Source organism: Aspergillus sydowii (assembly GCF_001890705.1).
Source record: "Aspergillus sydowii CBS 593.65 unplaced genomic scaffold ASPSYscaffold_11, whole genome shotgun sequence".
Taxonomy (NCBI): domain Eukaryota; kingdom Fungi; phylum Ascomycota; class Eurotiomycetes; order Eurotiales; family Aspergillaceae; genus Aspergillus; species Aspergillus sydowii.
The window spans coordinates 462295-488936 of NW_024467869.1; the positions used below are offsets into that span (position 1 = coordinate 462295).

The following is a 26642-nucleotide window of genomic DNA, read 5'->3' on the forward strand; positions in this document are numbered from 1 at the left end:
CGATATAACCAGTGGCCGACTACATGGCCTGACAAACTATGAGGCGTTATTCGCACAGGAGAAACTATCAGTGCTCGAGTCTTCGTGCAGCGCTTTGCCGGATACATATAGACCTAAGCCGCACTACGCAACGATCAATGTTAGTGACAAGCCAGGATACCTTCCATGAGTCAACTCACAATAACAGCAGCAACGACGATCATAAAGATATTGAGCACAGTCAAGAAGCTCTTCATCGGCGTGGAGAAGAAGCGGCCTTTGTTGAGGTAGAGCCAGAACATGCCAGTGAATCCGTCTGCAACTGTCAGTTGGTTCCATGGAATGAATATAGGGATAGATGTAGAAGATCATACAAGTAAACCAGCTAGCGAATATGGAAGCCTAGATTACACAGTTAGCTATGCCTGATCCATACACGAGTGGAAAGGCAACCATACAATCAGACTCAGAAGGTTATTGAAAACAGGAATAGCAGACGCAATGATCCAGGCTAGAACCCATGTACAAAAGGTAATAAGAAGCCAGGACCCGACGGCGACAAGATCCTTCTTATGCATGCGGTCTGTTTTCCGGAAGAGGCGGACGTAGATGTACTTGCTGGCGACGTGGCCGTTGACGACGCCGCCGATGATGATCTATCCTCGTTTGTCAGCTGCATCATTCGAAAGGTTAACGGGGGTGTATACCGTTGGGAGTGCAATGCCGTAGGCAATCTTTCCAATGATGGGGCTTGCTGAGCCCAGTGCAGGCGAAGTAACCCCAGGCCCTGCGTAGCAGTAAATGACGACAGCACTGACGATATACAGAATTGTATCCGTGCCTTGGAGCAGGAAGAGGGATTTGGGGTATTCTCTGGGGTCCTTCAGTTCGGAAATGAAGCTGAAGAATGCGACGTGGCCACCTAAACGGGTAAGCTTGGTCATCAAGTATGAGGTGGCATGACTTACAGAAAGAAAAGACAATGTTGCATACACCGAGGAAAGCGTGGTAAAGGTTTGTCTCTACTACGGCCTGCGGTGTGCCATCGAACGGAGGATCCACGCCGACTGCAATCATGACGATCAAGACAGACGAGAAGACGCTCAGAAACGCTACTCGAGGTTAGCTGGTTATTTCAGTAGATGGGAATATACAGGAACTTACAGATAACGGAGAGGTAAGACACGTTGGCGGACGACCGCGGCAAACACAGCACGTAGGAGATAACCAGCCCAACGACCCCAAAGAGAAGCGAGCACGTCCCATGGTCGGTGAGCGTGTTCATTGCCACGGTGAAAGTAAGCAGGTGGCTTCCCATGATAAAGATGATGAGGATCAACTGGCCCATTCCGAGGAACTCGCGGCCGAACTTGCCAGCCAGCACTTCTCCGGCATCAGCCATGCTCTGGACATGGGGGTACGCCCAGCGGAACTGCCCTATCACGTAGCCTGTGTAGGTAGACATGATACCGATTGCCGCGAGGATGATGACAGCCCTGAAACTTAGCCAATGGCCAAACATACGTTAAGAGTAACTTACGGAACAAGACCCAGGGCAGCTACCACTGACGGTAGTGAGAGGATACCAATTGAAACGGTTTCAGCAACCATCACTGTAGCGCATGTTAGATGATAATTTGCGAAGAGTATACTTGGGCAACTCACGGAAGCCAGCTTGCCTATGGCGCATTAGTAGTTGTATACACTGGATAAACGGAGGGAACGTACCACCAACTCAGCACCTTGTACTTGATCTCCGCATTCTCCTCGTCTCCAAAGACATCCTCGGGGAGAGCCTTCTTGTCGTTTACCTTCTCTTCATCGCCGGGGTAGCGGCCGTGATCCGGGCCTGGAGCCTCCTCCAGCGAGAGCACTGAATTGGAGGCCATTGAGTCATGCAATAGTCTACTGCCACTATACTGCAATGGGATGCCGTAGTCCGGGTGATGCTGAAGCTAGCAGCTCTGTTGTATCAACACCCAGTACGGAGTAGTAGATGTCGTAGCCCGCAACAAGACCAGCAGCTACGCAACTAGCAAGCAGAGACACCGAGCTGCAGATGACACATCGCTACCCCGGGCTTGCGGAAATTTGCATCGAAAAGTCTGCTGCTCCCATAGTTCCACTCTTCCATCCTGTTACCTAACAGTATCCATAGACAGACCGGGCCGAGGCGAAAATAGAGACCTGACTCAGCAGGAACAGCCAATCACAGATCCGTGGCGTGGCTGATCACGTGAATCTATACAACGGCCACAATTATCCAAGATTCATCCAACGGGTGTTGTCTTTATGTTGGGAAGTTAAAAAAAGTATATCCTGGTTCGAATGCTTACGAAAATGGTGTTGCTGTGGATTGTCTTTCATGCGTCAGTGTGTATATATATATTTGCTGGACCTGTACCTGTGTCGCCCCCCACATCCGAGAGTATATCAACCACTGGAACAATATCGTCGTTCACTTGAACTAAGCTCAAAAAGACCAAGTGAATATCAATTAGAGAATACAGAAAGCCTCAACTCAGTCAGAGTCGGAATGTTGATCGGTCTGCTTACCGGATATAACATGCTCCAGCTGGCAGGGAATTGCTATTGATACGCAGGTTGGCTTTTAAGTAGGAGATTCAACACTTGGTTGGATGCTGAGAATGTCATTCATTGAACGGTCTTGCATAGTGGACGGAGACTTAAAACCGGAAGTCCAGATCGCGCATGGAACAGCGGGGGATGGTCAAAATAGTCTGTATTAATTGACAAACCACCCCGACGAGCCATCCCTCCTGTTTCGGTAGACCGATGGAAGAAATCCCTGCGTGAAAATGGAGCTTCGCTCTTCAAAAGAGCCTACTCCGGATTGTAGTGTATCCAATAAATCCATCAACGATCATTCTTCCCAGCAGGAAGCTCCAAAGGCTGCGGCTGCACAACATCCGCCTCATGAACAGATTTCGAATCCGCCTGCTCCACGCCTCCTCTTCCTCCTCCTCCTCCAAACACGCCCATCGGCATATTAAACCCTTGATTCCCGATCTGTGCATATTTTGCCTTCATGCTCCGTCTCCCCCATAAGAACCCACCTCCTGCGCCCGCGATCGCAAGGATACCTAGTGGTATGCCCACCCCCAGCCCGATCGCAGTCTTTGTAGATGAATCTGCTTTCCCCGACACGGTCGCCGTTACGGTCGCGGTAGCACTGGAGCTTGAAGAGGATCCGATCGGGACCAAGGTCGGGCTAATGGCGAACATTTTCTCGTCGGTGCAGCAGTCGCTACTGTTCCCGCAGCAATAATTCCCGTTGTTGCAGTCATTCAGCTGGGATGAGTAGCTTGAATTCCCGCCGGCCTAAGTATGAAGCAGGGTTTACAGTTAGTCGAATGTGGTATCATTGGCATGGCATGGTATGGTCCGGACTGGACGTGGTATATTGCAGCAAGGAAGTCAACGTACATCATCATCAGCGCAGATGGTCTTCGGTAAACAATTCGGGGTATCCCAGTCCTGACTCGTGCAGAGACCTCTATACCATCCATTCCTGCCGCCGCCGTCTACATTCTCCCAGTAGCAGAGACCGTTTGGTTTGCAGATATCCGGGTCGTGATCGTTGAGCCGGCAGCACATGGAGTCCATGCCTTCCATGGAGATGCATGGCATGAATCTGTCGTCTCTGCGCGTAGTGTCAGGGGCGTAGCAAGGCGTCGCTTCGTTGGCTAGTATTTTGGGCAGAAAGAAAAGAAGCTGGAGCCAAAGAAGGAATGCCATTCCTGAGCCCGATGTGGTGATTGTTCGGATCATGATCGAATCGCGACGAGACCACGACCGCAAGGGTGTTAGTAAGGTCACACACGACAAGAGGACTGAAGAAGGAAAAAGTGAAGGAACGAGAGAGCCTCTTGAAGGATTGGCACACGGAGAAGGATTCCTAGTTTCCTGCCCTTCAGCCCCTTTGCTCGGCCCCCTCGTTGCCCTGCAGGCCCACAAAAAACCATATACATGCGTGCGTTCATTCGATGGGCTGTAGACCGTGGGGATGAGCTTCTCTTTGGCCCCGTTCGCACAGGCCATTGGCGAGGCTGAGTTTGGCACCGCCTTGTTGGATTGTCAGATCACTTCACAGGTGCACCAGAGACGGCGATCAGGGGCACTCGGAATTCAATAGGGCTGCCAGCCATAATTAAGGATTTAGAATGGCGAGTACGCCGTCAAGGCGAAACGAAGGTGAATTTTGAATACAAGAATAAAAGGCTTATAGAAATAGAACCAGAATATCTGTATTGGCGCAAAATATCTGTGAAAATGTACAAAAGCTAGAGAATGGAATGTTGAATTAAAAAAAAAGCCAGAGCTAGGTATCTAAGGAAAATCATACAATCCCCCACCTTAACATATCAGACATTACAGCATAGACCACATTGCACAGCCAACAAATACTTATAAGCACGAGATCCGAAAACGACCTGCCTCTGATCACCTACACCACCACCACCTATCAATCCACACCCCCTTCAACCTCCATAACCCCACTTAATGATGATACTCATACAACTGCTTCTGCGGGGGCACATCAGCCCGCAGAACCCACTTCTTGAAATACCACGGCAGCATTTCCATGTAATGCTTGATATGGGTACGCGTCGGCACAGAGAAGACCTGGTCCAGCTCTTCAAGGGAAAGGGCCTTGGTCTCAGGAAGACAGAAGTAAGCCGTGACCCAGCCGAAGGCGTTCCAGGCCGCGTACCAGCCGAATGCACCCTGTGGGGTAAAGGCCGCGTTCAGGGACGGCCAGGTTAGTGAGACGATGAAGTTGAAGCCCCAGGTTGTGGCGGTTGCGAAGGACATGCCCATGTCGCGGATGTAGAGGGGCTAATGAACGATGTTAGTTTGGGCTGAATAGACAGGGGGTTGGGTTTAGGTAGAGTCAAGGGATAGAGGACGTACGAATGCTTCTGCGGAGTATGTAAACGGGACGGGCCCTTCTCCGGGCGAGTAAACTATCATGAAGAGGTATATACCCGTTGCGACCATGGCGGTACGGGTCTGTGTGTCCTCAATCCAGAATGAGAAGCCGGTCCAGAAGAGGAAGATGGACATTAGCGGGAACGTTGTGAGAAGAAGGTTGCGTCGTCCGAAAGTGTCAATCGTGTATACGGCCGGGAGAGCGAAGATCCAGTTCGTGATACCGCAGCCCAGCGAGACGAGCAGGGCCTCGCGCAGGCCGAAGCCGGCGTTTCGGAACATGGAGGATGAGTAGTACATGATGGCGTTGACTCCGCAGAACTAGGTGTTGTTAGTATTGCTATATGTGAGGAATTTATTGGGCAGGTGTACTTGTTGCATGAACATGACGAAGAAGGACGATTGTGCTGCGCGACGGTTGCGAGGGACAGTGAACATCTCACGCCAGAGCTGCTTGCCTTCACGCATCTTCTCCTCGTCCTGGAGAGCAGTGTGGATGTAGTAAAGATCGCGCGCAGCCTGCAGCTTAGACGGACGGAACTTGCACAGGGCGTCGTACGCAGCCTGGTAGCGGTTTCGGATCATGTACCATCTGGGGGACTCCGGGCAGAAGTAGACCTGTGCACAGACGAGCATGGGACTATGATATTATTAGTTAGTGTTCCTGGATTCGTTGGAATGGACTTACGGAATTGCAGTAACGCCAAACATCAGTCGCCAGTTGAGGCCTGGGAGGTTGGCAGGCGAGGGGACATCCATGAACGCAACCGACGCGATATACCCTGGTACCATTAGTACGCTGAGTGTATAAACTTTACGAGATACCCACCAAGCATAATTCCGAAAGCCGTCCACATCTGCCACTGCATGGCAAGAGCACCTCGAATGGAAGCTGGTGCACACTCTGCAGCGTAGACCGGAGTGGTGGTGGACTTTGCGCCGACAGCCAGACCAAGCAAGAAGCGACCAAGGAACAAGTTCCACCAGGTATGCGCGGCACACATCCAGAAGGTCGCGGCAAAGGAAACAAAGCAGGAGATGAAGATGCACCCTCGACGGCCAAAGTGTCGGTTTAGAGGAGCTGTTGTCCAGCATCCGATGAGGCACGAGCAGAGGTAGGGAGCCCCGTTGACGAGCCCTTGAATCCATGTGTTGGTGACACCAAACTCTTTAAAGTAGTATCTGCTCGAGTTAGTTGCATTCAAATGCTGTTAAGGAAATGGGCTTACTCTTGCGCTCCGTTGACAGCCGTCTGATCCATTCCCTGCACAATGGCCGAACCAGCACAGAGGACTATGACTGTTAGTTTGGGTCTTAGTTAGGTAAAAGAGAAGAAACATACTAGTCATAAAGTACATCATAAAAGGCTGCGACCAGCGGTGCGTCTTCTCCCGACGAATCAACACCTTGTCCTCCTCAGACAGGTCGGTGAGAGATTCAAACAGCTGCGGGTCCTGTGCAATAAGAGCACCCTTCCTCAAATCCGGCAGGATATGCTCGAGCTGCTTATCAACGGCGAACCGCTCGACATCCTCTAGCAGTTGCTCACGAGTGAATCGAGCCAAGGGGTTGTGCGACTTTGACGGGGCAGGCATAGCCTCTTCGTCCCATTTTGCATCGTGCGACCATTCCTTTGCAAGTTCGCCATCCTCTTTACCGGCGCCGGTAGAGCTAGATGTCTCGACATGCTGGGTATCCTTGACAGGGGCCCCGGGGTAATCGTCTTTCTCGCCCATGGTGGTAGTAGATATGGTGTGTATACAAGACTCTGTCGGCTGCAGCCAAGTAGGGCACCACGTGAAGCACGCAGTGTACGCAAGGGGCGTGAGCAAATGAAAGCAGAGTCAGACGAGAATTCTGGGTCGAGACAGACAAGATCCCCACGGGGTGAACGGTCCCTTTTAACGTCCACTAGCCCGGGGGGGTGGTAAGGAAAGAAAAAAATTCGCACGTCCCCACCATCGAGTCTCGAGTCTCGACGAACAGGGGAGTCAAGACGACAGGGTTGCAGCGAGGCGCTATGGAAATGACATCCTCCCCGCATGTTGACTGGATGCGCCCCGGAACCGTCAGAGTCGCTGGCCGAAAAGCGCGTCATGTTGTCCATTGGGGGCTGCGCCAAGGGGCCAGGAGCGTCAGGAAAGGCAGCGGTGGGGAACTTGGAGGGATCTCGGTCACTCTGTTAGCGGCACGGCATCTTTCTCGGCATGATGCATTTGAATCAGAGGCTTTCATAGGCGGCTCAGACGGCGTTGCCCCAGTGTAGGATCGCCGGCCGTGAGATATCAAACATGGATACACCGGCCGCTTCGTACTAACAATCGGCGCAGAGGCCGATGGTCCGAGTACAAGATCCCGTCAGGGGCCTCGAACCAGACCGGAATATACAAGAGTATACGCAGTACCAGAGTACCGCAAGCATCGGCCAGTGCCAAGGGGTGTCTATACGTAAGAGTTGCCATGGTGGCGTGACGCCGAGAGCTGCCCATAGCAGGAGGCGAGCAGGTGAAGGAATCCCGACTACAAGCGGCACTATGGAACAGACTGAGAATCAGCATAACGAGCCTGCAAGTGCAAGAGAAAAGCCCGACGTCAGCTCAGAGCGCCGCCAGTTGCATCCGGATTGAGCATCTCGGGGGTCTGGGCAGTCTGGGCGCCGAGATTCGCCCGCCACTCACCAGCCCCGGATTCAAGCAGAACTGGGGCAAACTGGGGCCCCAAGCCTGAGACTCAAAGGCCGCTGTCTGCTTTTCTGCTTTTTCCCATCCTGTGGTGCTGATCATGACCGGCTTCGAGCAGAGTTTGTGACTTGGTCGCACGGTGCTGGCCCACCTTGTCTGGGCGCATTCACCTGGCGATCCTGAATCCTGTGCCCCAGCTTGGCCTTTTTCCTGTTGAGTCAACTCGACGCAAGGGAATCCTGTCGCAGTCGTTTCCCTGAGCTTTCGGGAATTTTCGCCCACCTTCCAGGCAGATTCTGGATTCCATCTGTCACAGCACCACGTGGGCCAACGAGGATAGAAATGAAACAGCAGATCACACTATATAATATACCACTTCAGACATAGAGACGAGGTCTACTGACAACGTACGATTAAACTAAAAGGCTCGGAATCGGCAAGGCCGACCATTCATTCCCCTGTCCTGCAAACGGGATCCGACCACCGGCTAAAGACAACTCTCCCGACGCCCCGCTAGCCACACAGAGCCTGGTGCGACTCTGGCCTTACAGTTGACGCGGTTGACTTGATCCTGCCGAGGAAGAAGCATTGGCGTGGCTGATGCGCTTGCCGGGTTCATCCTGTTGCGGCGCGCCTGATACCAAAATGATGTCAATGGCGCGATCGGGTGGTGGCCCAACTTTGCAGTAGTTTTTGGATGGAATATCCAACATCTTACACGCCCATAAATGCAATATGAAGTGCGAGTGAAATGTGGGGGTTGCATTACAAAAGTAAGGGGCGAAACGTGGGCCTCGCTTCAATCGTGGAGATTGAGCTGGAGATGGCTGGGGTGCCCGATGGCTCAGGAATGCTGGAATGCCAGAATGCCCGGGGATGCACGGCCCACTCCCTGCCAGCAGTTGAATGGGAGTCAGTCCTTCGCCGCCGGATTCGGTCTTCTTCCTTAGCTGCTGCCTTGGACTGGCTTACGCGGGATAATACCCCTCTAGCCTGTCTGACTCAGGGGTTGAGTGAGAGCTGCCATACACTGCTTCTTGCACCCAGACCCTGTCATTTTAACAATTATAACCTGTCGTTACTAGGCTGCACTCTGTAGATGCCTAGCAGATCCACGACAGGGTCCTGTGCTTGTCCTGTGCTTGTTCACCGGCCACCGTAAAGGCAAGTGTTCGAGAAGCTCGAGTCTAGACGCAAGCAATACAACGTCGGCTTCTAGCGTGCCCACATCGCGAAATTAGTCTGCGTCCTTGGTCGAAATAACCTTTCCATCCAGGCCAGCCCGTCTGCCAAGTGCCAGTTGCAGAAGGCCTCTACCCACGGCCTACCCGGAATGTAACCATGATGATAGACTAACGTTCTTGCGTGGACTGCTCATTGCCATGAAGTTTATATCAGAGCCCGATTCTTGACTTGATTTTTCATGCCAAGATATCAAGATGGGGCACTTCTCCCATTTGAATGCCGAGTTTTATACCGGGTTATGGGGCGTCTCTAACACATCGAACAGAGCTAGGAGACTTCCTTCCTTATTCTTCTACTTCCTGAATAATTAAAATATATATAATCTTTGCTTATTATGGTCTTTTTACTCAACCGAAAGTTCTGTAAGACAGAACCCTATCATAGTTCCGGCTCGTCTTTAAATATTTTCCTGTAATTTGTCGGCTACCATATCCCCGTGTATTCTGGCCATGCGGTTAATTGCAATGCACTACCAAGTACGATGTCACCAGCTATGTAGTGTTCACAGCCATTAAGGTCCATCTGTGCTACTACTATAGTCCGAGTTTAGCAGGGTGTGGGCAAAGCAGCATGCCAAAGAGACACAGTAAGAGGACTGTTGATTTCCCATAGCTATCTTTGGTCACAACGACAAGCTGTAATGAAATTCCTTTTGCTTCTTATCTTTCCTTCTTGAGATTGTTCGCTAATCATTGAGGCCTTTGCCGACGATGACATCTCAAATAAGATAAGCCTGCAAGCTAAACAGCAAAGGGATGAAGAATATAAGTGAAGCTGGAGTAACAGGATAGTGAGTGTTTCATGAGAGGTGTCCAGATCGGAATTATCAAAATTGCCTGGGAGCCTGGGGACCTGGAGATACTGAGTTTGCTTTGGCGAGCCATCTCCTACCAGTCGGCCTTATGCTATAGATACGTATCCGCAGAGTAACGCATATTTCAGATCGGTAGTCTGCGGTGAATGAGCATCGACTTTCATAAATTGCAACCGAGTGACCTGCGTTTTAATCCAAGGCCTGTATAGCACAACCTTCCCCATTTCCCTCACTCTCCCAGGTTCCCACCCCTGCATCCTGCCTTCTATCTCGCCCAAAGCAACACCTTTGCTTTCTTCTCCAGATTGCTCAACTGTTTACAATGGTACCACCTAGTTCAGACCATGGCCGCTCGAAAGAAGCTTCTCCGCGTTGCAGCAGTGTGCAGGACAGCTGTCCTTGGCTACCGTGAACTAGAATTCGATGTCAAGCTCTCCAAAGTCGAGATTCGAGGAAACACTTTGTATCTTTACGTTAACCAGAAGGACCTTTCCATTGCCCCAAAACGTGGACCTTTCCCCGAGCATCTCACCTCGAGCCCCCAACACAGAGAGGCCGCCCTTTCCTGGTTCTTCTGTTTCGCAAGTCAGGCGTTACTGAGCGTGCTTCTACCAAAGCTTCTGGCCGGTGATTGCGGACTTAGAGGCTGCTGTTCTGTAAATCCGTAAAGCTGGTTGACCATGCTTACGTTCTAGACGTACCCTGCAAGATTGAGCGCATGGATTTCAGAATAACGTAGCCTTTGATAGTCACTCAATGCGTCCCTGGTTCCTTCCATTCCTATTATAACCCCTCGCAGTCGTTCCTTCTATATCAAGTAGGCTGATATCGTATCGCAAGCGGAAAAGGCAGCGGCGACCAACAGCTGAGCCCCAAAGCCCCTTCCTACTTGGATGGCCGTAGCTTCCACTTTGCAGTGTGGTATATAACGAGACACAAGGAAGGAGCGATGGCGCTGGCTGCTCTTTCCTTGGAGGGAACAATTCTCTTTACGGCAGGGACTGTGGCCATCACCTAGTGCGTTGCGACTTCCTCCTTCAGCTCTTACTTCTTCTCATTTAACTCAATATATACTTGCAGTAATGGCCATTGGAGTTGGATTAACTGGCGAGAGGCATTCTTGGGTTACCAACTCAGCAAGCATGATATAAAAGACTATATAACATCACATCATCACAACACAACCATCACGTAACATAACTAATGTCCTGGCGGGAAACATGACGAAGGACGCACACAAAGCCCCTCAACACACTTATTCTTATAGCAGCAGTTCTCGTCCGCGATGCAAGGTCCCATGTCCTCCGAGCAGTTGGGCCAGTCGTTGTCCGTGCTGCGACACTTGGTAGCAGCGCAGTAGGTCGAGCAGCACATCGGACCGGAGCCGCCGGAGTCGCAGCTTCCTGGTTGGCATTAGACAATGGTATCTATATTGTATCTTGGATATATATCGGGGGGGTCCCAAGACTCACCGTATACGCCGATGCAGGTGGGGGTTGGGACGCAGGTGGTGACGACGGTTGAGACCGGGGTGGTGAATGTCTTGGTTACGCAGTGCTCGGTTCCAATGCAGGCGTCGGCATCGCCGCATCCACCTGATGCAGTGGAAGTTGCGTCTGTAGGAGTTAGGACTTGGCGGGCATCTAATCTAAGTAAACTGCTGGTACATACAAGTGGCGGCAAGCTGGATCAGGACAGCAGCGAGTGGTTTGGAGAGAAGCATATTGAGTCAGTAATAGTTGACCAGCTTGACAAGAATATCATAATCCGGACCAGAGCGGAACTTGCTGCTGTCTGGGTAAACAAGGCAGATTTATAACCTGGCAAGGAGGAAAATGATGCTGAATGTCTTAGCCTCTGCAACCCGATTGGCAAGAATGTTGCAGATGATCAGACAAATACGAAGCACAGCATCATCTTGACACATGGGCGGCCGGATATGGCAGCCAAGTCTAAACAAGACCAAGGAGTCTCAAATTCAGGATCTGGTGAGACCCTGAAGAGTCCGTGGCAAGCATTGTGAAGAATGGCACTGGGTATGTGCCATGGGTGGCTCCCCTTCCAGATAGAGGTGGGATTGGATGAGAATGTTCCGCCCGGACCTGGTTTCAGATTCCTTGCCAATCGGAGAGCTCTCTTTGCTTGAGCTGGGCTGAATACGAGCAATGACGTTGCGCGTGGTCCCCCAGGGCTGTTATCGCCGATGTTTGCTGGTGGCAGCTCGACTTTGGACAGTCGGTTTAACTCGCTGGCTTGCGAGACTGAGGACCTGCCAGTTCATGCTGACTGGTATGACAGAGCTTGGAGTAGCAATAATGTGACTGTACTTGTTTGATAGAGAAGTGTTGGCTGGAATACGAGCAGCTGGAACACCCCGCATTCCACGTCGCCACGCAGCTCCCCAGCATTCACATCCAAATATTTAACTTCAAACCCGCACCGGTCGCAACGGGTTACCATTATACAGCAGTAAACCGGCTGTGCAGGTTTGGCAGTGACACCTGGTAGGTCGAGCTGGTGACTTCCCACGCCAAACCCGGACAAAGCGCTTCTAACCTGATAGCCGAGTGAAGGAAAATACCCCGTCATGGATCCAGCCGAGATCAAAGCTTGCGAGCGCAAAACATGGGACGCACTCTGCAAGTCCGGATCATCCCTGATCCCTCTCCTGGCAGAGGATAGCATCATGCTGTTCCCAGGCGGAATGACGCTATCCAAACATTCAACGCCCAGCCTCGAGTCAGTCTTAACCAGCGAGATGTTTGTGCCCTGGCAAAAGTACACCATATCCGAGGACGAAGTCCGCTTCCTCGACTCCCAAGCGACCTCTGCCCTTATCACGTACCGGGTGGTGGCTGAACGGCCCGGAGAGGAGAATCCAATAGTTTTCCAGGCCTTATGCTCGAGTACGTGGCGGAAATCAAACCAGCCTCAAAGGGATTCGGGCCAGTGGGAGATGGTTTCGCATCAGCAGACCCCTATCTGATATTTGTATGTTCGTTATTAGAGACTAGTGGGAATAGGGTCCTCATTGGGCTGGAGCTTAAATTACATGGACACTCATAGAGCGAGTAGTTACCATCGATAATATGCGATCCTAACATTAGTATTATATCTTAATCAAGTATCGGCTTTCATCCTTTTAACAAAAAACACGCGATCACGATGAAAAGAGGACCGCATCAGCCGCCATGTCCATTCTTTGATAGCCCCTTTTGCCATGGTTAAAGTTATGCTTGAAGTCAGCCTTTACCAATCCATCCCTTGCTGGAGGATGCAGAAAATGCCAGCTTGACCAGCAAGTCTAACTGCGAGGTAGGTTACCTCCGCGTGGACGCAGTTCAATACATGTAAAGAACGTGCTCTGGGAATATGGGGTCAATTCAGTTAGACGTCAATGAAACGGACATCGGAGCTGACCGTATAAATATGTCTTTCAGCATCTCGGTGATGGTGGATAAGCTTCTCTCTGCTTCACTGGTCGAGTGCTCGCACCTCTGATCCACAGACTATATATCTCGACTCGCGACTTGCTTCTGCTTCCAGCCAGCCTTACATCAAGCAATCGCCTCTCTGCGGCTTATTCGTGCCACTGGACCCTGTCGATACGAGCCGCCCACAATTGCCCCGTTTCAGGCTATTTTGGGAGCCCTGCAGCCGATAACATTTCGTCAGACCTCGTATTGCCGATGATCGCGATGATCGCCATCAGAATGCGAGATAATAAAAGGTACATCGCGACGCTGGAGGTCCATGCGCTCGCTATTATACCCCTCTGAATGGAAACGAGGCAGATCGATTCTCGTATTGCCTCGCTTAAGTCTCTTTCCAGTGTCGCTGCAGTCGTGTATATAAAGTCAGGTTTCGCCACTTGGCACAATAACTGTAACTTCATCATCCTTTCTTTCTCATCCGTTCAAAATGCGGTACTCTTCACTCCTCCAGGTGGCCACCGCCCTCATTTCCTTCTCGATCCCAGCCCTCGCAGCAGACCCTCGCTACTGCGCAAACGGCAACGTTATCGACGCAAAGGACTTCACCCTCGAAGAACAAGCCGACAACTCCCACCTCGCCGCCCTATCCAAACACTTCCAGGATGCCGGAAAGAACGTCAGCGTCACTGCCGTGCTCGCATCCGCCAACCGCGCCATGACCAAGGGCTCCCCTCCCTCCGGCAATGGAGACCCCAACGAAGCCTGGGCCTGGCAATCCGGCGACTACAAGACCACCAAGTGGATGCCCCAGGGCATCACCAGCTCCGCTGATGCACTCGGCAAGGGAGACTGGAACGACCACGAGGCTTGGGTCGTGAGTTGGTACCAGAAGGAGGGGGACAAGAATGTGCGGGTTAGCTTTGTGGATCGCAAGACTCATGAGTATCGCCATGTTCTCCTTGTTTATCCCAGTGCGGACGATGACTTTAAGTCTATTACCATCCATGCGGGCGGGATCATGTGGTATGGGAATGTTCTGTATGTGGTTGACACCAGTAATGGCATCCGGGCTTTCGATCTGGATAACATCTGGGAGGTTGAGAGTGGAGACGGCGTTGGAAAGACGAGTGATGGCAAGTACTCAGCTGCTGGATATAGATATGTCCTGCCTCAAGTTCGGTGAGTCCCCCAGAATCCAGAATCACAATCTGTCCGTTTTATACAAGTACAGTTCTAACAACACCAGCTGGTACAAATGGACCCCCGGCTCCGACTCGCCCTTCCGCTTCTCGTGGATCTCGCTCGACCGCAGCGACTCCCCAGACACCCTGATGGTCGGCGAGTTCGTGCGCGACGGCGAAGTCGACGACAACGACGACCCCGTCCCCATCCGACTCGTCAAGTACCAGCTCGACGCGGAGACGCGCCGCTTGCGCACAAACGACAAGGGCATCGCCACGGCCAACTGGGCTCACTGCATCGACATCGTCAAGGTCCAGGGCGGCATGTCGCACGATGGCAAATTCTATTTCTCGCGCAGCAATGGTCGCAATCCCAAGGCTGGTGATCTGTTTACCTGGGAAGAGGGCAAGACTGCGACGGAGCATGCTGGCTTCTTTATGGCTGGGAATGAGGATCTGAGCTATAACCCTGTGCGTAAGGAGTATTACACCGTTACCGAGTATGATGGTGGGCGGTACATCCTGTCCTACAAAGACTAGGTACTTGTGTCTGGCTGAGATCGTCCGTGCGATGCTCCCTTCTTGACATTGTACGAGGAGTTGTAATATACTGCACAGAGGCAACTTGATAGTATATGTTGTTTGTCTACAATCGACGAGTCTTGGCTCATAGAAAACCTGGATATACCCCTGGCGAGCGGACTTGCTATTTTTAGGCCGCCGAGAAAATAAAATACAAGCAAAATAATGACTAGATAGATAAAGGCGTTTGTTGTTGTTGGCAGCTGCATTAACATTTCCACACTGCGATGGGGAATGTGGGCAAGGCCGGACGGAGATGTCCTTGATACAATATTGACAGCACCTTCTGCGGCTTTAGGGTATAGGTCAATTGGTAAATGTGCTACGGCATGATAAGCCGCATCTCTGCAGGCTGTCCATTTGGAGCCAGCTCCTCAAGTAGAGGCTGGCGGTGGCAATTCCCAACTTCCTTTCATGCTCAATAGATGACTGCCTAAAAATAACTGACAGTGCGGCGGAGACATCTGTAAGCTCTAAACAGCCTGGAGCTTTCACTGCACCACCTGCTGAACCCGATAGGAAGGGAATCTCCTCTCAGAGAAGCCAGACTGTTGGTGCCGGGACTTCCGGTTCCCATACGTCTTCCACATCCAGACTATCATTTCCTTGCGAGGTTAGCGTCCGTTCGGCTATGTATTCCGTTGCTCTTCCTTTCTTGTCTTCTTGCAGCTTCTGGAATCTGGATATTCCACCTCCAACCCCGCGCCTTCCCCACGCTTACAGGCGGTCTCACTGCACCTTGCTAAAGAGTCAATTCTACCGTCCAGGTCCCGATGGTAACCGGGTCAGACCAGCTGTCCCCGTCCGAGAAGAAGCGTCTTCGGGACAGAAGAGGCCAGAAAAGGCTCCGGGAGAAACGCGAGACCCATATCCAGGCTTTGGAGCGTCAGGTAGCGAGTTGCAACCAGCATCATGGCGCCAACAGGACAGCAGAGCTTATTTCGGTAGTAAATCAGCTATACAGGGAGAACCAAGCTCTCCGAGCGCGACATGCGCGTTTACGTGCAGCTCTGATGGAGGATGACCCTGTGCCAACCCGAACACCACCCAGTACTGAAGATATCGAATCTATTTCGCTGCCTGGTCCCCAGCAAAAGTATCCTGGAGTGGACCAAGTGTCTACTCTATCCCTCCCATTCAACCCACTGCCAGCGGACACCAGCCGACATGCAGACCAGGTCCAGAGCCCAGCGCCAAATCCTGGCCAAGCTGAATCGCAGCCAAGTGACAAGGAAACCTCTCGAGATACTGGAAATCAAGAGAATGCATGGTATCTGGTACCTATGAGTACCACCCAGGCAAACCAGATAGCATTTCCGGGAACCAGCCCCTGGTTCGAATATCCCGATCTCGTAGCCGCATGCCCTACAACCCCATCACCACTCGATCTTCTGCACGGAACTCGTCGCAACTTCCTTGCCGACGAGATCCATCGTGGCCTTCGGCAACGTGCGATCCGAGACGCCGAATGCCTAGCATTCGGCTGGCACCTATACCACTTCAGCAAATGGCTTGTCATGCCGGATCCCGCGACATTTGCACGATTAGCCCCCTTCCACCGGCCCATAGAACCGCAGTTTCAGGTCGACCACCCACGCGCGATAGATATGGTGGTGTGGCCGCAGATGCGCGCCAACCTGCTGAAGAACTGGACCAGCTATGACTTTGTTGACGTGATGGGGTACCTGAGCTGCTGCACGAAACTGCGGTGGCCTTGGGGGAAGCCCATCCTGGAGCGAGATCCGAATGATGACTTGCAGATGCGTGAAGACTATCTCGAGACCATCACACGCGAGAGTGCGTGGGGATTGACGTCGGAGTTTATAGAACGGTATCCGGAGCTTGTCGAAGGGATGGATGTCGAGGGGATCCGGTTCCGAATGGGTCCACCGGATGAAGAGGGTTAATCTGTTTCCTATAGAAGAATTTAAATAATAAAATCATTCTAACGGTGTGTTGTCTTGCTTGATTGAGCTTGGGCCTGCCTTGTTGAAGAATCTCCAACCTCCACCGTGCTATAATTGCAAGGAATCAGCCATTCAAGAATTGACATTTACCACTCCTTGAGCGATGATTCATTGCCTTCGTTGAATTGGAAAGGATCACCAGGATCAATATTGGCCGATTGGAATATCTGGCCCACATGGCCCAGCATTGATTCATCGGTCCACTCCGTATCTCGTACACTAGAGTTTTACAGTAGAGTTCTGGCAGGATCGACAAGCTATAGCGCTTGTGATTTGGCGATGCAGCTAAATGCGTATCCGCGTATTGCGTATCCGATCGGATGCACAAATCAGTGTGCATAATTTTTGGAGATACAACCAGCTATAAAGCTCCTCCCTTCTCGACCAGCTCATATTCTTTACGCCGGGGAATATCATCTACATCAACCATGGTATCTGGTATACTCTCATACCTGTCCGGCCTGGACACGGTCGAGATTCTCGCCGTGCTCCTCCTACCAGTAGTGCTATACATCGTCGCCGCACCCAAAGGGCAACAGCTGCCGCTGATCAATGGGAGAAAAACATTCGAGTTCTCCGATAGTGGCAGCAAGCAACGATTTTTGCGCGATGCCCCGCAAATGATCAAAGATGGACTGCGGAAGGTAAACTACACCTTTAACCACCACCATCATCCCCTTTAATAAAGCGACTAACCAAATAAACAGGCTGATGTCTTTCGCCTGATCACCGATAACGGGCCAACAACTGTTCTGGCGTCGAAATACGCCAAAGAACTTCGGAGCCATCCTGCGTTGGACTTTAACGGGCCGATTGCCAGGGATTTCCATGCCGATATCCGCGGGTTTGAGCCGTTCAAACAGGGCACGCGAAGTGACGAGCTGGTCCAAACGGCCGTTCGGACGAAGCTTACGCAGTCGCTGGGTAAGTGAAAGCATCCAAGTTGTCTTGGGATATGGTTAACCTTCTTGATTAGGAGGTATTACGGAGCCCCTTTCCGCAGAAGCGTCCATCGCATTCGAGAAAGAATGGACGGACAACACTGGTAAGTTTGATCAATAACGTCTCGTTATAGGTTAGTGACGTTAGTAACGTTTTGCAGAATGGCACGAGATGGTCCTGAAATCGAGCATCCTCCAAATCGTCGCACAGCTGTCGTCGAGGGTTTTCCTCGGTGATCAAATCTGCCGCAACCCAGACTGGCTTCGCATCACCGTCAGCTACACCGTCCACGCCTTTCTGGCCGCACAAGATCTGAGACAATGGCCCGAGCTGATACGCCCCTTGGTAGCGCATTTTCTACCCTCCTGTAAAAAGGTTCGGCGTGATCTCGATGAAGCAAGGGATATCATAAGGCCGGTGCTGGAAGAGCGACGAGAGGTAAAGGATTCAGAAGCAACGACAGAACGCTTCAATGATGCCATGCAGTGGATGGAGGATGTTGCAAAGGGTCGTCCGTATGACCCGGCTGTCTCGCAAATGTCCTTTTCGCTCGCTGCTATCCATACGACGTCCGATTTGTTGACGCAAGTTATTTATGATCTGTGCGGCAAAGAGGATCTCGTCCAGGCCCTTCGCGACGAACTTATTGCGGTTATCAGTGAAGACGGATGGAAGAAGCAAACATTGTATAAATTGAAACTGATGGACAGTGTCTTGAAGGAAAGCCAACGGCTGAAGCCCATTGGACTTGGTGTGTTATCATCTTCCTCATTTATTCAAGCACCCCAATGGAAATCGTAACATTAACCCAATGTCATAGCTTCTATGCGACGGCTTGTAACAAAGGACATCACGCTTTCTGACGGGACTTTACTGCCCAAGGGAACAATCACCCTCCTATCCAGCGAGAGCATGTGGGACCCAAGCATATATCCCAACCCCGAGACCTTCGACCCCTATCGATTCCTGAAGTTGCGTGAGACTCCTGGGCATGAAACATCTGCCCAGCTGGTTTCGCCTTCACCCGAACATCTTGGGTTCGGATACGGCAACCATGCCTGTCCTGGCCGTTTCTTCGCAGCGAACGAGGTCAAGATTGCACTTGCACATATTCTGCTCAAGTATGACTTCAAGGTGGCCCCTGGAGCTGCTCAGCCGAGTGTGAGACGATCTGGGCTCGGTGCAAACGCTGATTACATGGCGAAGATTGCCATCAGAAGGCGCAAGGAGGAGATCGTATTGTGAGGACCTGGCTCGCTTTGCATGTCTGTAAATTGCACCTGAAAGAATGAATTCAATTTATGGGCGGAAAGAAATCATCGTAAAACAGGATATCATAGCTATATGTAGGTGATCGGCTGCTTGAATTTGATGTAAGAGCGGCTTTTGTGTATATCAAGGCAATGCATTCTATATCGCCTTCTTTTCATGCATAATATACTGCGAGCACGACCTAGCATGTGCTGGAGACGTTATGAGGGAACTGTCCATCGTACTATGGGCTCATCTGCCCAATCTCAAGTACTTTTCACCACCCATGCGCCGAAGGACGTTGACTACTGTATCCTTTCCCCGCTGCTCTGCCCATGACAGCGGTGTTCGGTTCCCATAGTCTTTATGCTGCGCGTCAGCACCCAGCTGGAGCAGCAGTCCTACTGCGGCGTCATTTCCGTTTCCAGCGGCCCATGATAGGGACGTACGCCCGGTATTATCTGTGGCCTCCAAGTTGGCGCCATTATGAGCCAGCAGCTGAATTAGGGTTGGGTGGCCCTGTGATGCAGCAAATATTAACGGTGTTCTTCCTGTAGAGTCCTTCGCCTCGATCTTAGCGCCCCTGGTAAGAAGCAACTTTGCTGTCTCCTTATATCCGGACTCTGCAGCGCATGATAGAGGCGCTATACCATTCCCGCTCTGCGACTCTATATGAGCGCCTCTGTCGAGCAGCAGTTTTACTATAGCTCTCCGTCCATTACTTGCAGCCGCTGACAATGGCGTTTCGTCTTTGCCGCTAGCGTCGATATCGGAGCCTCTATCAAGTAATAGACTCACTATCGCCCCATACCCGTGTGCTGCAGCCATGGACAGTGGTGTATAGCCTGAGAAATCCCAAGTTTCCAAGTCAGCGTGCTTAACAAGCATTTTTGTTACCTCCTCCCGTCCAGTGGCGACAGCCCACAATAGAGGCGTCCGACCTAAATAATCTCTGGGCTCCGGGTAGGCCCCCGATCTGGAGAAGAAAGTCGATCATCGCAACATGTCCGTTCCGTGCAGCCACGCTAAGAGGACGTTCGTTTGTGGCAGTGTGTTCGGCTTCAACGTCCGATCTGTTCTGTACAAGCAAGTGCGCGACTTCCACGTGCCCATTGCTGGCGGCGAGCCACAGTGGTGTACATTTGGCCTTCCCTACAGTGTCTACCGTCATACCCTTGTTGTCCAGAAGTAGGTGACAGATTTCATCGTGCCCTCCCCTGGCTGCGTGGTGTAGAGCCGTAAGGCCTTCCCAGTCTGGCATATTGAGATTGCACGAATCTCGAAGAGCTCTCGTTACGGCTGTATAACCCAGTTTTGAAGAGACATGAAGAGCTGGAAGTCTTTCACCAACCAGCGGGAGATTGCAGGTGCGGTGGTATGATTGTCCCGCAGCCATACCTATCGACAGCAAGGGCTCGTGCTCCTCTTTGACTGCCCAGCTGAAAAGCCCGTGGATACGCGAGTCATTTGAGCGGCCACCAGAAACCCAGGGCTGAACGTTCCAAGTTTCATTGAAACATGTGGCAAGTGCCATGAACTTGTCCCAGACTAAGGACGTATCAGTTATTTTCTTTGTGTGTAATGCCCAGTTTGTGACAGCGTAGTTGAGAAACTTGTAGCGTCCCCAATCCGGGGTTGACGGTGTGCGAACGGCGTGAAATGTTACAGGAGCCTCACTCCTTTCAGGCCAAAGACGTGAGAGAAGACGTTTGGTGCGATGATGGCCAGAAAGAACCTTCTGTGCTATTGTTGCTGGAGAGGGCGCTGGGATTGCTGTTCCTTCCGCTGAATGATTCCTTACCTGGAGACTGAAGTCTGAGAAGGAGAGATACACAACGCATAATTCTCCGCATTCTAGGCTGCCCCTTTCTATAGTTGGGTACGCAATATATCTGTTTGAATCACCTTCTGATGAATCACCTTCTTGTTCGCGGTGCTTCTCAAGGTATTGCCGTACCGACGAATGTGCGAAGCGCACACAGTCATCTGCACGGTCCACAATAACAAGATTCGCACAGCATCCCAGTAAAACATCCTTCTGCGGCTTTGCCTCTTCGTTCCAACGTGTGTCCTCGAGCCCGAACGAGACTGCTTCTCTTAATTCTTCGATATGTAGGGGCCTGGTGGCAAAGCTAACCCACTTGAGCACCTGTGGTGCATAGCTGTCGCGGAACGTTATTCTATCCAAGCAACGGCTATATACCTCTTCAAGTCCTTTGGGCAGTGTGGCCAACGCTGAGCGTATTTCTGCATTTGTATGACAAGTATCCCAGAGAATTTCTAGGACTAGGTGCACCCAAAGAAACCTAAACAAACCTCAGCAGTAAATTCACACATCCAGTAGCAGAATTCCGGAATCATACATTCCTGATGACTTGGTAAGAAGTGTTTGCTTAACTTCCTCAAGTAACTCGACGTTATCGGTGAGTCTTCTACACAAGCTCTTATCCGCAATGCTGGTGTCAAGGTAGACCTTGATGTCTCGCATGACATTTCTCGATGTCAAGATCCGGCGAATGCCAGGTATTAATGTGGCTATGTTTATGTATCCTGGAACTTGGTCCCTGGTGAACAACAAGATCCGTGGCCCTTTAGGGTTCTCAGTGGAGATGAATAGCGACTGGATAAACTGCAGAAGGGATCTGCTGTGCTTCTGGTCCAAAGCGTCTAGGCCATCAATTATATAGATTGTGTCTGGCATGAGCTCGAACAGTAACCTAAAGATATGCTTCAGGTCTGTCAAGTCCGGTTGGATACGTTCAACACCGAAGAATTTGCGAATTTCGGCTGTGATATCCTTTGGGTACGGCACGCCCCTCAGACGCAAGAATCCGCAAAGCTGTTTTATGAAGCTAGACAGGATATATACGTCTTCTAGTGTTCCACGATGCTCGGCCTCGCAGTAAAAGAAAACCGTGGGAGAGCAGCACCCAGGTTCCCGATACAGGGCAGCCTCTACAGCTGTGGTCCTGTTGGATATCAGCTAACATCTCAGACAAAGGGACCAAGAAACCAACGCTATTATCGTTTTGCCCGAGCCGACTGCAAAAGGGGGCAATTGTTCAGTATCGTACTCTGATGCAACTGGCGACAATGCTTACTTTTCCCAGAGCACCACAGCGCAGAGAACCTCCTCTCACTGAACCAGGCCTTGAAATCCGTATTATCAAGGAACCACCGCGTAGTACCCACAAGCCGTTTCTGCAGGAGCCTTCTATGAACTCTTTTCTCGTCATAATCCGATATCCGATGAATCATCAATTCAAAATCTGAAGCGTCTATACCATATCATCAGTAAATGCTATCTTAAACACACTTGCGCCGTACCTACCGTCTTGACGCACCGCCATATCTAGCGCACACTTCTTCCCACATGGAGGACTTGCATGATAACGCAATGCTAACAACTGGCTGTTAGGTGAATGAAAGCTGGGAATTCCTACCATCTCCAGAAATGACGTACCGTCTGACTTCAGTACTGGTGTGTCCAAAATCTGAACTGCATGGACCACAGAAAGAAGCTCCTTTGCAAATGTTGCCGCCGTTGCTGCGGCATATTCCTGCCACTGCTTGTTCTTATGCGAGTCCGAGTAGTCACAAATTCCTCGAACCACGAGACACTGAAAGTCGTCCATCACCCCGGCAGCCTCCATTTCAAAGCATAGGATTCCAAGTTCCCGCGCTAGCCTGTCTCTTGTTTTGGCGTGCTTTATTACTTGGTTGCCAGATGCAATGAGCCCGTAGTGGACAACAGGCTCGCAACTCGTTCGATCAGGTCTTACCACCACCCTTTGGGTATCACAGTAATCACAAGTATCGTTCTCGTCGCAGTGGTCATATTCCGAATCAAACAAGATATCCCGGTCTCTGCCCTGGTATGTGAACTTCCCCATGCCGGGATTTCTCTCTAGCATCTCTGCCAACAGCGTAGGCATCTTACTCGGTGCCGCCTTATGTGCTGCTTCTAACCGCGCCAGTGCCGTCAATAGCACCGATCGTGGCTTGTTCAGCAATCCAGTACGCTCGAATCCTCCCCCGCTGATTGTCTTGCCATAATCGTACTGTACCACCCCTCCAAACTCCCTTGTCGGCTTGCTTACCACCACATCGCCGAGGCGAATATCGACCTTGTCAGTGGGGGCTCCTCCTCCAATGCCAACAAGTAGAAAGAACCGGATCGACTTGAACGTTGTTTGAAGTTGCATAGCACACGTCGATGCCGACGTTGTCCCATAAACACCAGAACGACAGCACGCAATCACAACATTATGGCTGTATACCCGGCCCAAAACATAGGTGTTGTCGTCTTCCTTTGCCGTTGGCAAGTCAGGGTGTCTCTCATCCAGCATCGCTTCGGCAGCAGCCATTTCGCAGGGCAAGGCACAAAGCCAAGCGACGGTGTAGTCCTGATGAAGACGATTCGTCGCCATGGTGGCCGCCTACGTACACACCACGATCAGGTACGCTGACGCTTGTAAGAGCGTAATAGGAGAGGTCGCTTTCGGGAATCCACTTTGGAGGTTTGAGCAGCTCAGCAGGGTCTCCGACCAGTTCAGCCTCAGCCTTGCGCTCCGTCCGTGTCCTGCAGTGCCACGTCAGCTGTGATGGCCAATAATAACCAGCGCCTTGGTCACAAATATCTACTGTCAGGTTTTAATAGAATTTGTCTAATAGAATACCACAGCATAAAATATAGTTTCGCCCGTAAGACGCTCGTGGTATGAATTATATTCACTTTATATATTTATTGCCTACGAAGCAGTCATTACACTTTGAATTATTGTTCCTGTCTTGTACGCGCCCTATGAAAGGCAAAAAGGGAACATCTGTTAAACAGATGAATTTCGGCGCGGATATGCACTTCTATGGAGGCTGTAACCATACTAAGAAATTGCGATTAGACAATAGACACCAAAATGGTGACTGCAATAAATTCCGAGCGTGGAAATTGCCAGTCTATCAGTGGGTAGAAGAGTAACAGCCCACATACCGCGCTTTTCCAATTTATGATTGGTCTCTTTTTTACTGCCACGCCCGAAAATTTTGTTCAATCAACCGTCGACCAGACGGCACTACATTACCCTATACTCATAGGGAAGATTCAACATTTTAACATGTTTTCCATGTTTTCCATTTTTTACATAGATATATACAGGGTATTTCAATATTTCATATACAACGGAGTCATCAAGACCAGCTCAATACTCCAACCGATCATCATGCACAAGCTGCACATCAAACCTCTCCTCCCCCCTCCACACAGCACCAGGGTTATTACACTCAGCAACAGCACTGCGCAGATCCCTAACCATAGACAACGGCCCGCTGGCAATAACACGAGTCGGACCACTAACAGTCCGATCCACAAACTCCGCAAGCTGTGTGCCCAGGGCGGGATGCTCCGTGTTCCCGCTTGACAGCGACGCCGTTGAGGAGGATGGCTCGTGGACGGCGAACGTATCCCCCTTCATGCCAATCCGGGGTGGTGGAGAGGAGGATCGTGACGAGGACTGATCGACGATGACTTCCTTGGACTCTTCAAGTTGTGAAAGTGTCGTATTTGTAGGTGTTGCGTCTTTATCATGCGACCCGCGCGTAACAAAGATTCTAATCCGGAAATTCGACACAGACGCCGCAGCCTCTCGAAGCTGGTCCAGCTCCGGCTCGATCCATTTCAGATCGTCCTTGCGGCGAACTACCCAGACGAACTCGAGAAGACCCCTCCGTTGGGATTTTCGGGATTGCGAGGCCAAGGCGAGGAGGACGGGGAGGACGAATGTCACGCCTGTGCCGCCTGCGACGCAGAAGACGTTGATGTCGTCCTGGGCGTAGAAGTCGGGTGTGAGGATTGATTGGCCGTAGGGGCCTGAGAGGATGACGGAGGTATTTGGTGTAGTAGTAGTAGTGGGTGTGGTGGTTTGGGCTAACTGAGCAAGTTGTTTCGTGATGCCTTTCCGGCTGCGGATGATATATGAATGCTTCTGACCCGTCAGGCTCTGGCCCGGCAGGCTGCATGGTGTCATTGGGTGGCTTTGCCAGAGGCTGAGGTCCGGGAAGCAGAGGAAGAAGTGCTGGCCGATTTTCCACTCGTCGTGGTTGTGTTCGAAGTCAAGACGGATGATGTCGCCGTCGTGGGCGCGCTGGAAGAGAGTCATGCGGGCGTTGGGGACGTGCATGCCAAAGGAGTGGGAGGTGTTGGGGGTGTTGAAGTGGTGCAGGGTGAAGGTGCGTACGAGCCGGACGCCGCGGTCGAGGAACCATACGATCAGAGATGCAATCATCCAGCAGTAGAGCTGCTTCCAGTGGCCCCAGCAGGCGCCGATGTAGACCATGGCCAGGACGTAGTGGGACTTGCGGAAGAATTCGTATCCTGTCAGGCGAATGCCCCATTTGGTGCTGCCGGCGACCATCACCGAGAGCAGGATCATGGCGACGATGCCCCAGATGACGTACGTCTGGGCAACCCATTCGTTCCAGACAGAGGGCTGGGGCTGGTACAATTTGCCCTCGATGATGGTCCAGCCGATCGTGTGGAGGGCGGATTGGATGTAGATAATATAGCCGGTCCAGCGGTGCAGGAACATGAAGTGGTGGTAGGGGACGCCGGTGATGAGAGACAAAAGGGATTCACGGCTTGACAAGAGAACAGACAACGGAGTCAGTGCAAAGGCGAGAACGCCGATGCGGTCAGACCAGGGTCCAAGGCCGGTTCTGGTGTTGTAGACACCGGGCGAGCCTTCGACTGGACTGTACCAGACTTTGTATGTGATGCCCACGAAGGTAAAGATAGTCAGGTACCCGATCAAGATGGCGAGGATCAGGATCTGCAGGCGGGTCGTATGTCCGAAGACAGCTGTCACGCTCTCGGGGAGCAAATGTCGACGAGTCAACGCCTTGATTGAAGTGACCAGCCGGTGCCAGCCATTCTGTCGAGGCCGCGAGCCCTCAGAGACCTGCTCCTTCGAAGGACCTGCCACCCGAGTCAGAGGGAAGAGGTGTCGTCCAAGCACCCACAGAAGCAAGATCCCGCAGATCACCGCCCAAAGAATAAAGGTATAGATCATGCCCAGGTCGTGCTCATGGTAGACAGCATCGAGGTATTCACAGGCTCCGGCATCGTTGGTGCAGGGGACCTGGCGGGAGGCATAGCCCCAGTGGTACTCCAGCTCGGAGTCCTCACTGAAGTCCTGGATGTGTCGCTTCATCGCTGTGACTGACAGAATGACAGAGTGACAGAGTGACAGACAGACAGACTGGCAGCGGACAGGCTATATGACTATTCTGTTTCCAGCAGTGGGCCTGACTCGGCCCTGATCTGGATGGCATCATCAATCTGAGAACAGTCATGTCCACTTTGAGCAGATTAGGGCTGATTGTGCGGGTTGTCATTGGGTGGGATGTCCCCGCCAAGGCCGCCAAGGCCAAAATGTGCTCAAATGTGCTTGATCAATCAGTGACGCCCGCAGTCCCAGCTTGATAAAGCAGACACCCCCTCTGACAGTGACAGATGACAGTGACAGCCTGACAGTCGAGACTTGCTGCAACTCAATCAGCATGGAACAGCCAAGCCTCCTCCCGCGCATGGCGGGCATGGACATGGGCAGCGCAGCAAC

At 51.6% G+C, this 26642-nt stretch overlaps 13 protein-coding genes across 13 annotated transcripts; 5 read left to right on the forward strand and 8 right to left on the reverse strand.

Moving 5' to 3' along the window:
• Positions 1-36: 36 nt before the first annotated feature.
• Positions 37-1868, reverse strand: ASPSYDRAFT_157784 (uncharacterized protein; the record flags this gene model as incomplete). The annotated part of the gene is made up of 10 exons (XM_040842670.1): positions 37-123; positions 180-295; positions 354-381; positions 438-635; positions 687-901; positions 948-1091; positions 1144-1475; positions 1520-1592; positions 1645-1658; positions 1708-1868. 10 exons carry the CDS (start codon positions 1866-1868, stop codon positions 37-39), a joined length of 1368 nt encoding a protein of 455 aa, XP_040699341.1.
• Positions 1869-2555: 687 nt separating this feature from the next.
• On the reverse strand, positions 2556-3780 carry ASPSYDRAFT_48748 (uncharacterized protein). Its single transcript, XM_040847694.1, has 2 exons — positions 3427-3780; positions 2556-3321 (listed from the first exon to the last, which is right to left on the reverse strand). The coding sequence occupies exons 1-2, from the start codon at positions 3736-3738 to the stop codon at positions 2857-2859; spliced, it is 777 nt and encodes a 258-aa protein (XP_040699342.1). The 5' UTR covers positions 3739-3780; the 3' UTR covers positions 2556-2856.
• A 534-nt stretch (positions 3781-4314) lies between these two features.
• ASPSYDRAFT_48749 (uncharacterized protein) lies at positions 4315-6852 on the reverse strand. Its single transcript, XM_040847695.1, has 7 exons — positions 6275-6852; positions 6162-6225; positions 5762-6114; positions 5621-5714; positions 5305-5572; positions 4915-5253; positions 4315-4839 (listed from the first exon to the last, which is right to left on the reverse strand). The coding sequence occupies exons 1-7, from the start codon at positions 6666-6668 to the stop codon at positions 4501-4503; spliced, it is 1851 nt and encodes a 616-aa protein (XP_040699343.1). The 5' UTR covers positions 6669-6852; the 3' UTR covers positions 4315-4500.
• Positions 6853-7464: 612 nt separating this feature from the next.
• On the reverse strand, positions 7465-8997 carry ASPSYDRAFT_34461 (uncharacterized protein; the record flags this gene model as incomplete). The annotated part of the gene is made up of 5 exons (XM_040845241.1): positions 7465-7497; positions 7611-7920; positions 8163-8576; positions 8598-8663; positions 8942-8997. 5 exons carry the CDS (start codon positions 8995-8997, stop codon positions 7465-7467), a joined length of 879 nt encoding a protein of 292 aa, XP_040699344.1.
• A 1019-nt stretch (positions 8998-10016) lies between these two features.
• Positions 10017-10411, forward strand: ASPSYDRAFT_92670 (uncharacterized protein; the record flags this gene model as incomplete). The annotated part of the gene is made up of 2 exons (XM_040852715.1): positions 10017-10299; positions 10368-10411. 2 exons carry the CDS (start codon positions 10017-10019, stop codon positions 10409-10411), a joined length of 327 nt encoding a protein of 108 aa, XP_040699345.1.
• A 255-nt stretch (positions 10412-10666) lies between these two features.
• Positions 10667-11481, reverse strand: ASPSYDRAFT_48751 (uncharacterized protein). The gene is made up of 3 exons (XM_040847696.1): positions 11344-11481; positions 11145-11288; positions 10667-11075 (listed from the first exon to the last, which is right to left on the reverse strand). The coding sequence occupies exons 1-3, from the start codon at positions 11393-11395 to the stop codon at positions 10873-10875; spliced, it is 399 nt and encodes a 132-aa protein (XP_040699346.1). The 5' UTR covers positions 11396-11481; the 3' UTR covers positions 10667-10872.
• A 411-nt stretch (positions 11482-11892) lies between these two features.
• ASPSYDRAFT_48752 (nuclear transport factor 2 family protein) lies at positions 11893-12821 on the forward strand. The gene is made up of 2 exons (XM_040847697.1): positions 11893-12176; positions 12246-12821. Exon 2 carries the CDS (start codon positions 12260-12262, stop codon positions 12656-12658), a length of 399 nt encoding a protein of 132 aa, XP_040699347.1. The 5' UTR covers positions 11893-12176; positions 12246-12259; the 3' UTR covers positions 12659-12821.
• A 538-nt stretch (positions 12822-13359) lies between these two features.
• ASPSYDRAFT_135177 (uncharacterized protein) lies at positions 13360-15216 on the forward strand. Its single transcript, XM_040840716.1, has 2 exons — positions 13360-14285; positions 14353-15216. The coding sequence occupies exons 1-2, from the start codon at positions 13594-13596 to the stop codon at positions 14825-14827; spliced, it is 1167 nt and encodes a 388-aa protein (XP_040699348.1). The 5' UTR covers positions 13360-13593; the 3' UTR covers positions 14828-15216.
• A 335-nt stretch (positions 15217-15551) lies between these two features.
• On the forward strand, positions 15552-16941 carry ASPSYDRAFT_48756 (bZIP transcription factor). The gene has a single exon (XM_040847698.1). The coding sequence runs from the start codon at positions 15643-15645 to the stop codon at positions 16774-16776; it is 1134 nt and encodes a 377-aa protein (XP_040699349.1). The 5' UTR covers positions 15552-15642; the 3' UTR covers positions 16777-16941.
• A 320-nt stretch (positions 16942-17261) lies between these two features.
• On the forward strand, positions 17262-19023 carry ASPSYDRAFT_208451 (cytochrome P450; the record flags this gene model as incomplete). The annotated part of the gene is made up of 4 exons (XM_040843945.1): positions 17262-17480; positions 17544-17760; positions 17939-18529; positions 18599-19023. The coding sequence occupies 4 exons, from the start codon at positions 17265-17267 to the stop codon at positions 19021-19023; spliced, it is 1449 nt and encodes a 482-aa protein (XP_040699350.1).
• Positions 19024-19281: 258 nt separating this feature from the next.
• On the reverse strand, positions 19282-19857 carry ASPSYDRAFT_92676 (ankyrin repeat domain-containing protein; the record flags this gene model as incomplete). The annotated part of the gene is made up of 1 exon (XM_040852716.1): positions 19282-19857. The coding sequence occupies one exon, from the start codon at positions 19855-19857 to the stop codon at positions 19282-19284; it is 576 nt and encodes a 191-aa protein (XP_040699351.1).
• Positions 19858-19906: 49 nt separating this feature from the next.
• ASPSYDRAFT_92677 (uncharacterized protein) lies at positions 19907-23459 on the reverse strand (the record flags this gene model as incomplete). The annotated part of the gene is made up of 6 exons (XM_040852717.1): positions 19907-21335; positions 21393-21998; positions 22047-22071; positions 22131-22307; positions 22361-22429; positions 22493-23459. 6 exons carry the CDS (start codon positions 23457-23459, stop codon positions 19907-19909), a joined length of 3273 nt encoding a protein of 1090 aa, XP_040699352.1.
• A 598-nt stretch (positions 23460-24057) lies between these two features.
• Positions 24058-26642, reverse strand: ASPSYDRAFT_48759 (ferric reductase family protein). Its single transcript, XM_040847699.1, has one exon. The coding sequence runs from the start codon at positions 26232-26234 to the stop codon at positions 24228-24230; it is 2007 nt and encodes a 668-aa protein (XP_040699353.1). The 5' UTR covers positions 26235-26642; the 3' UTR covers positions 24058-24227.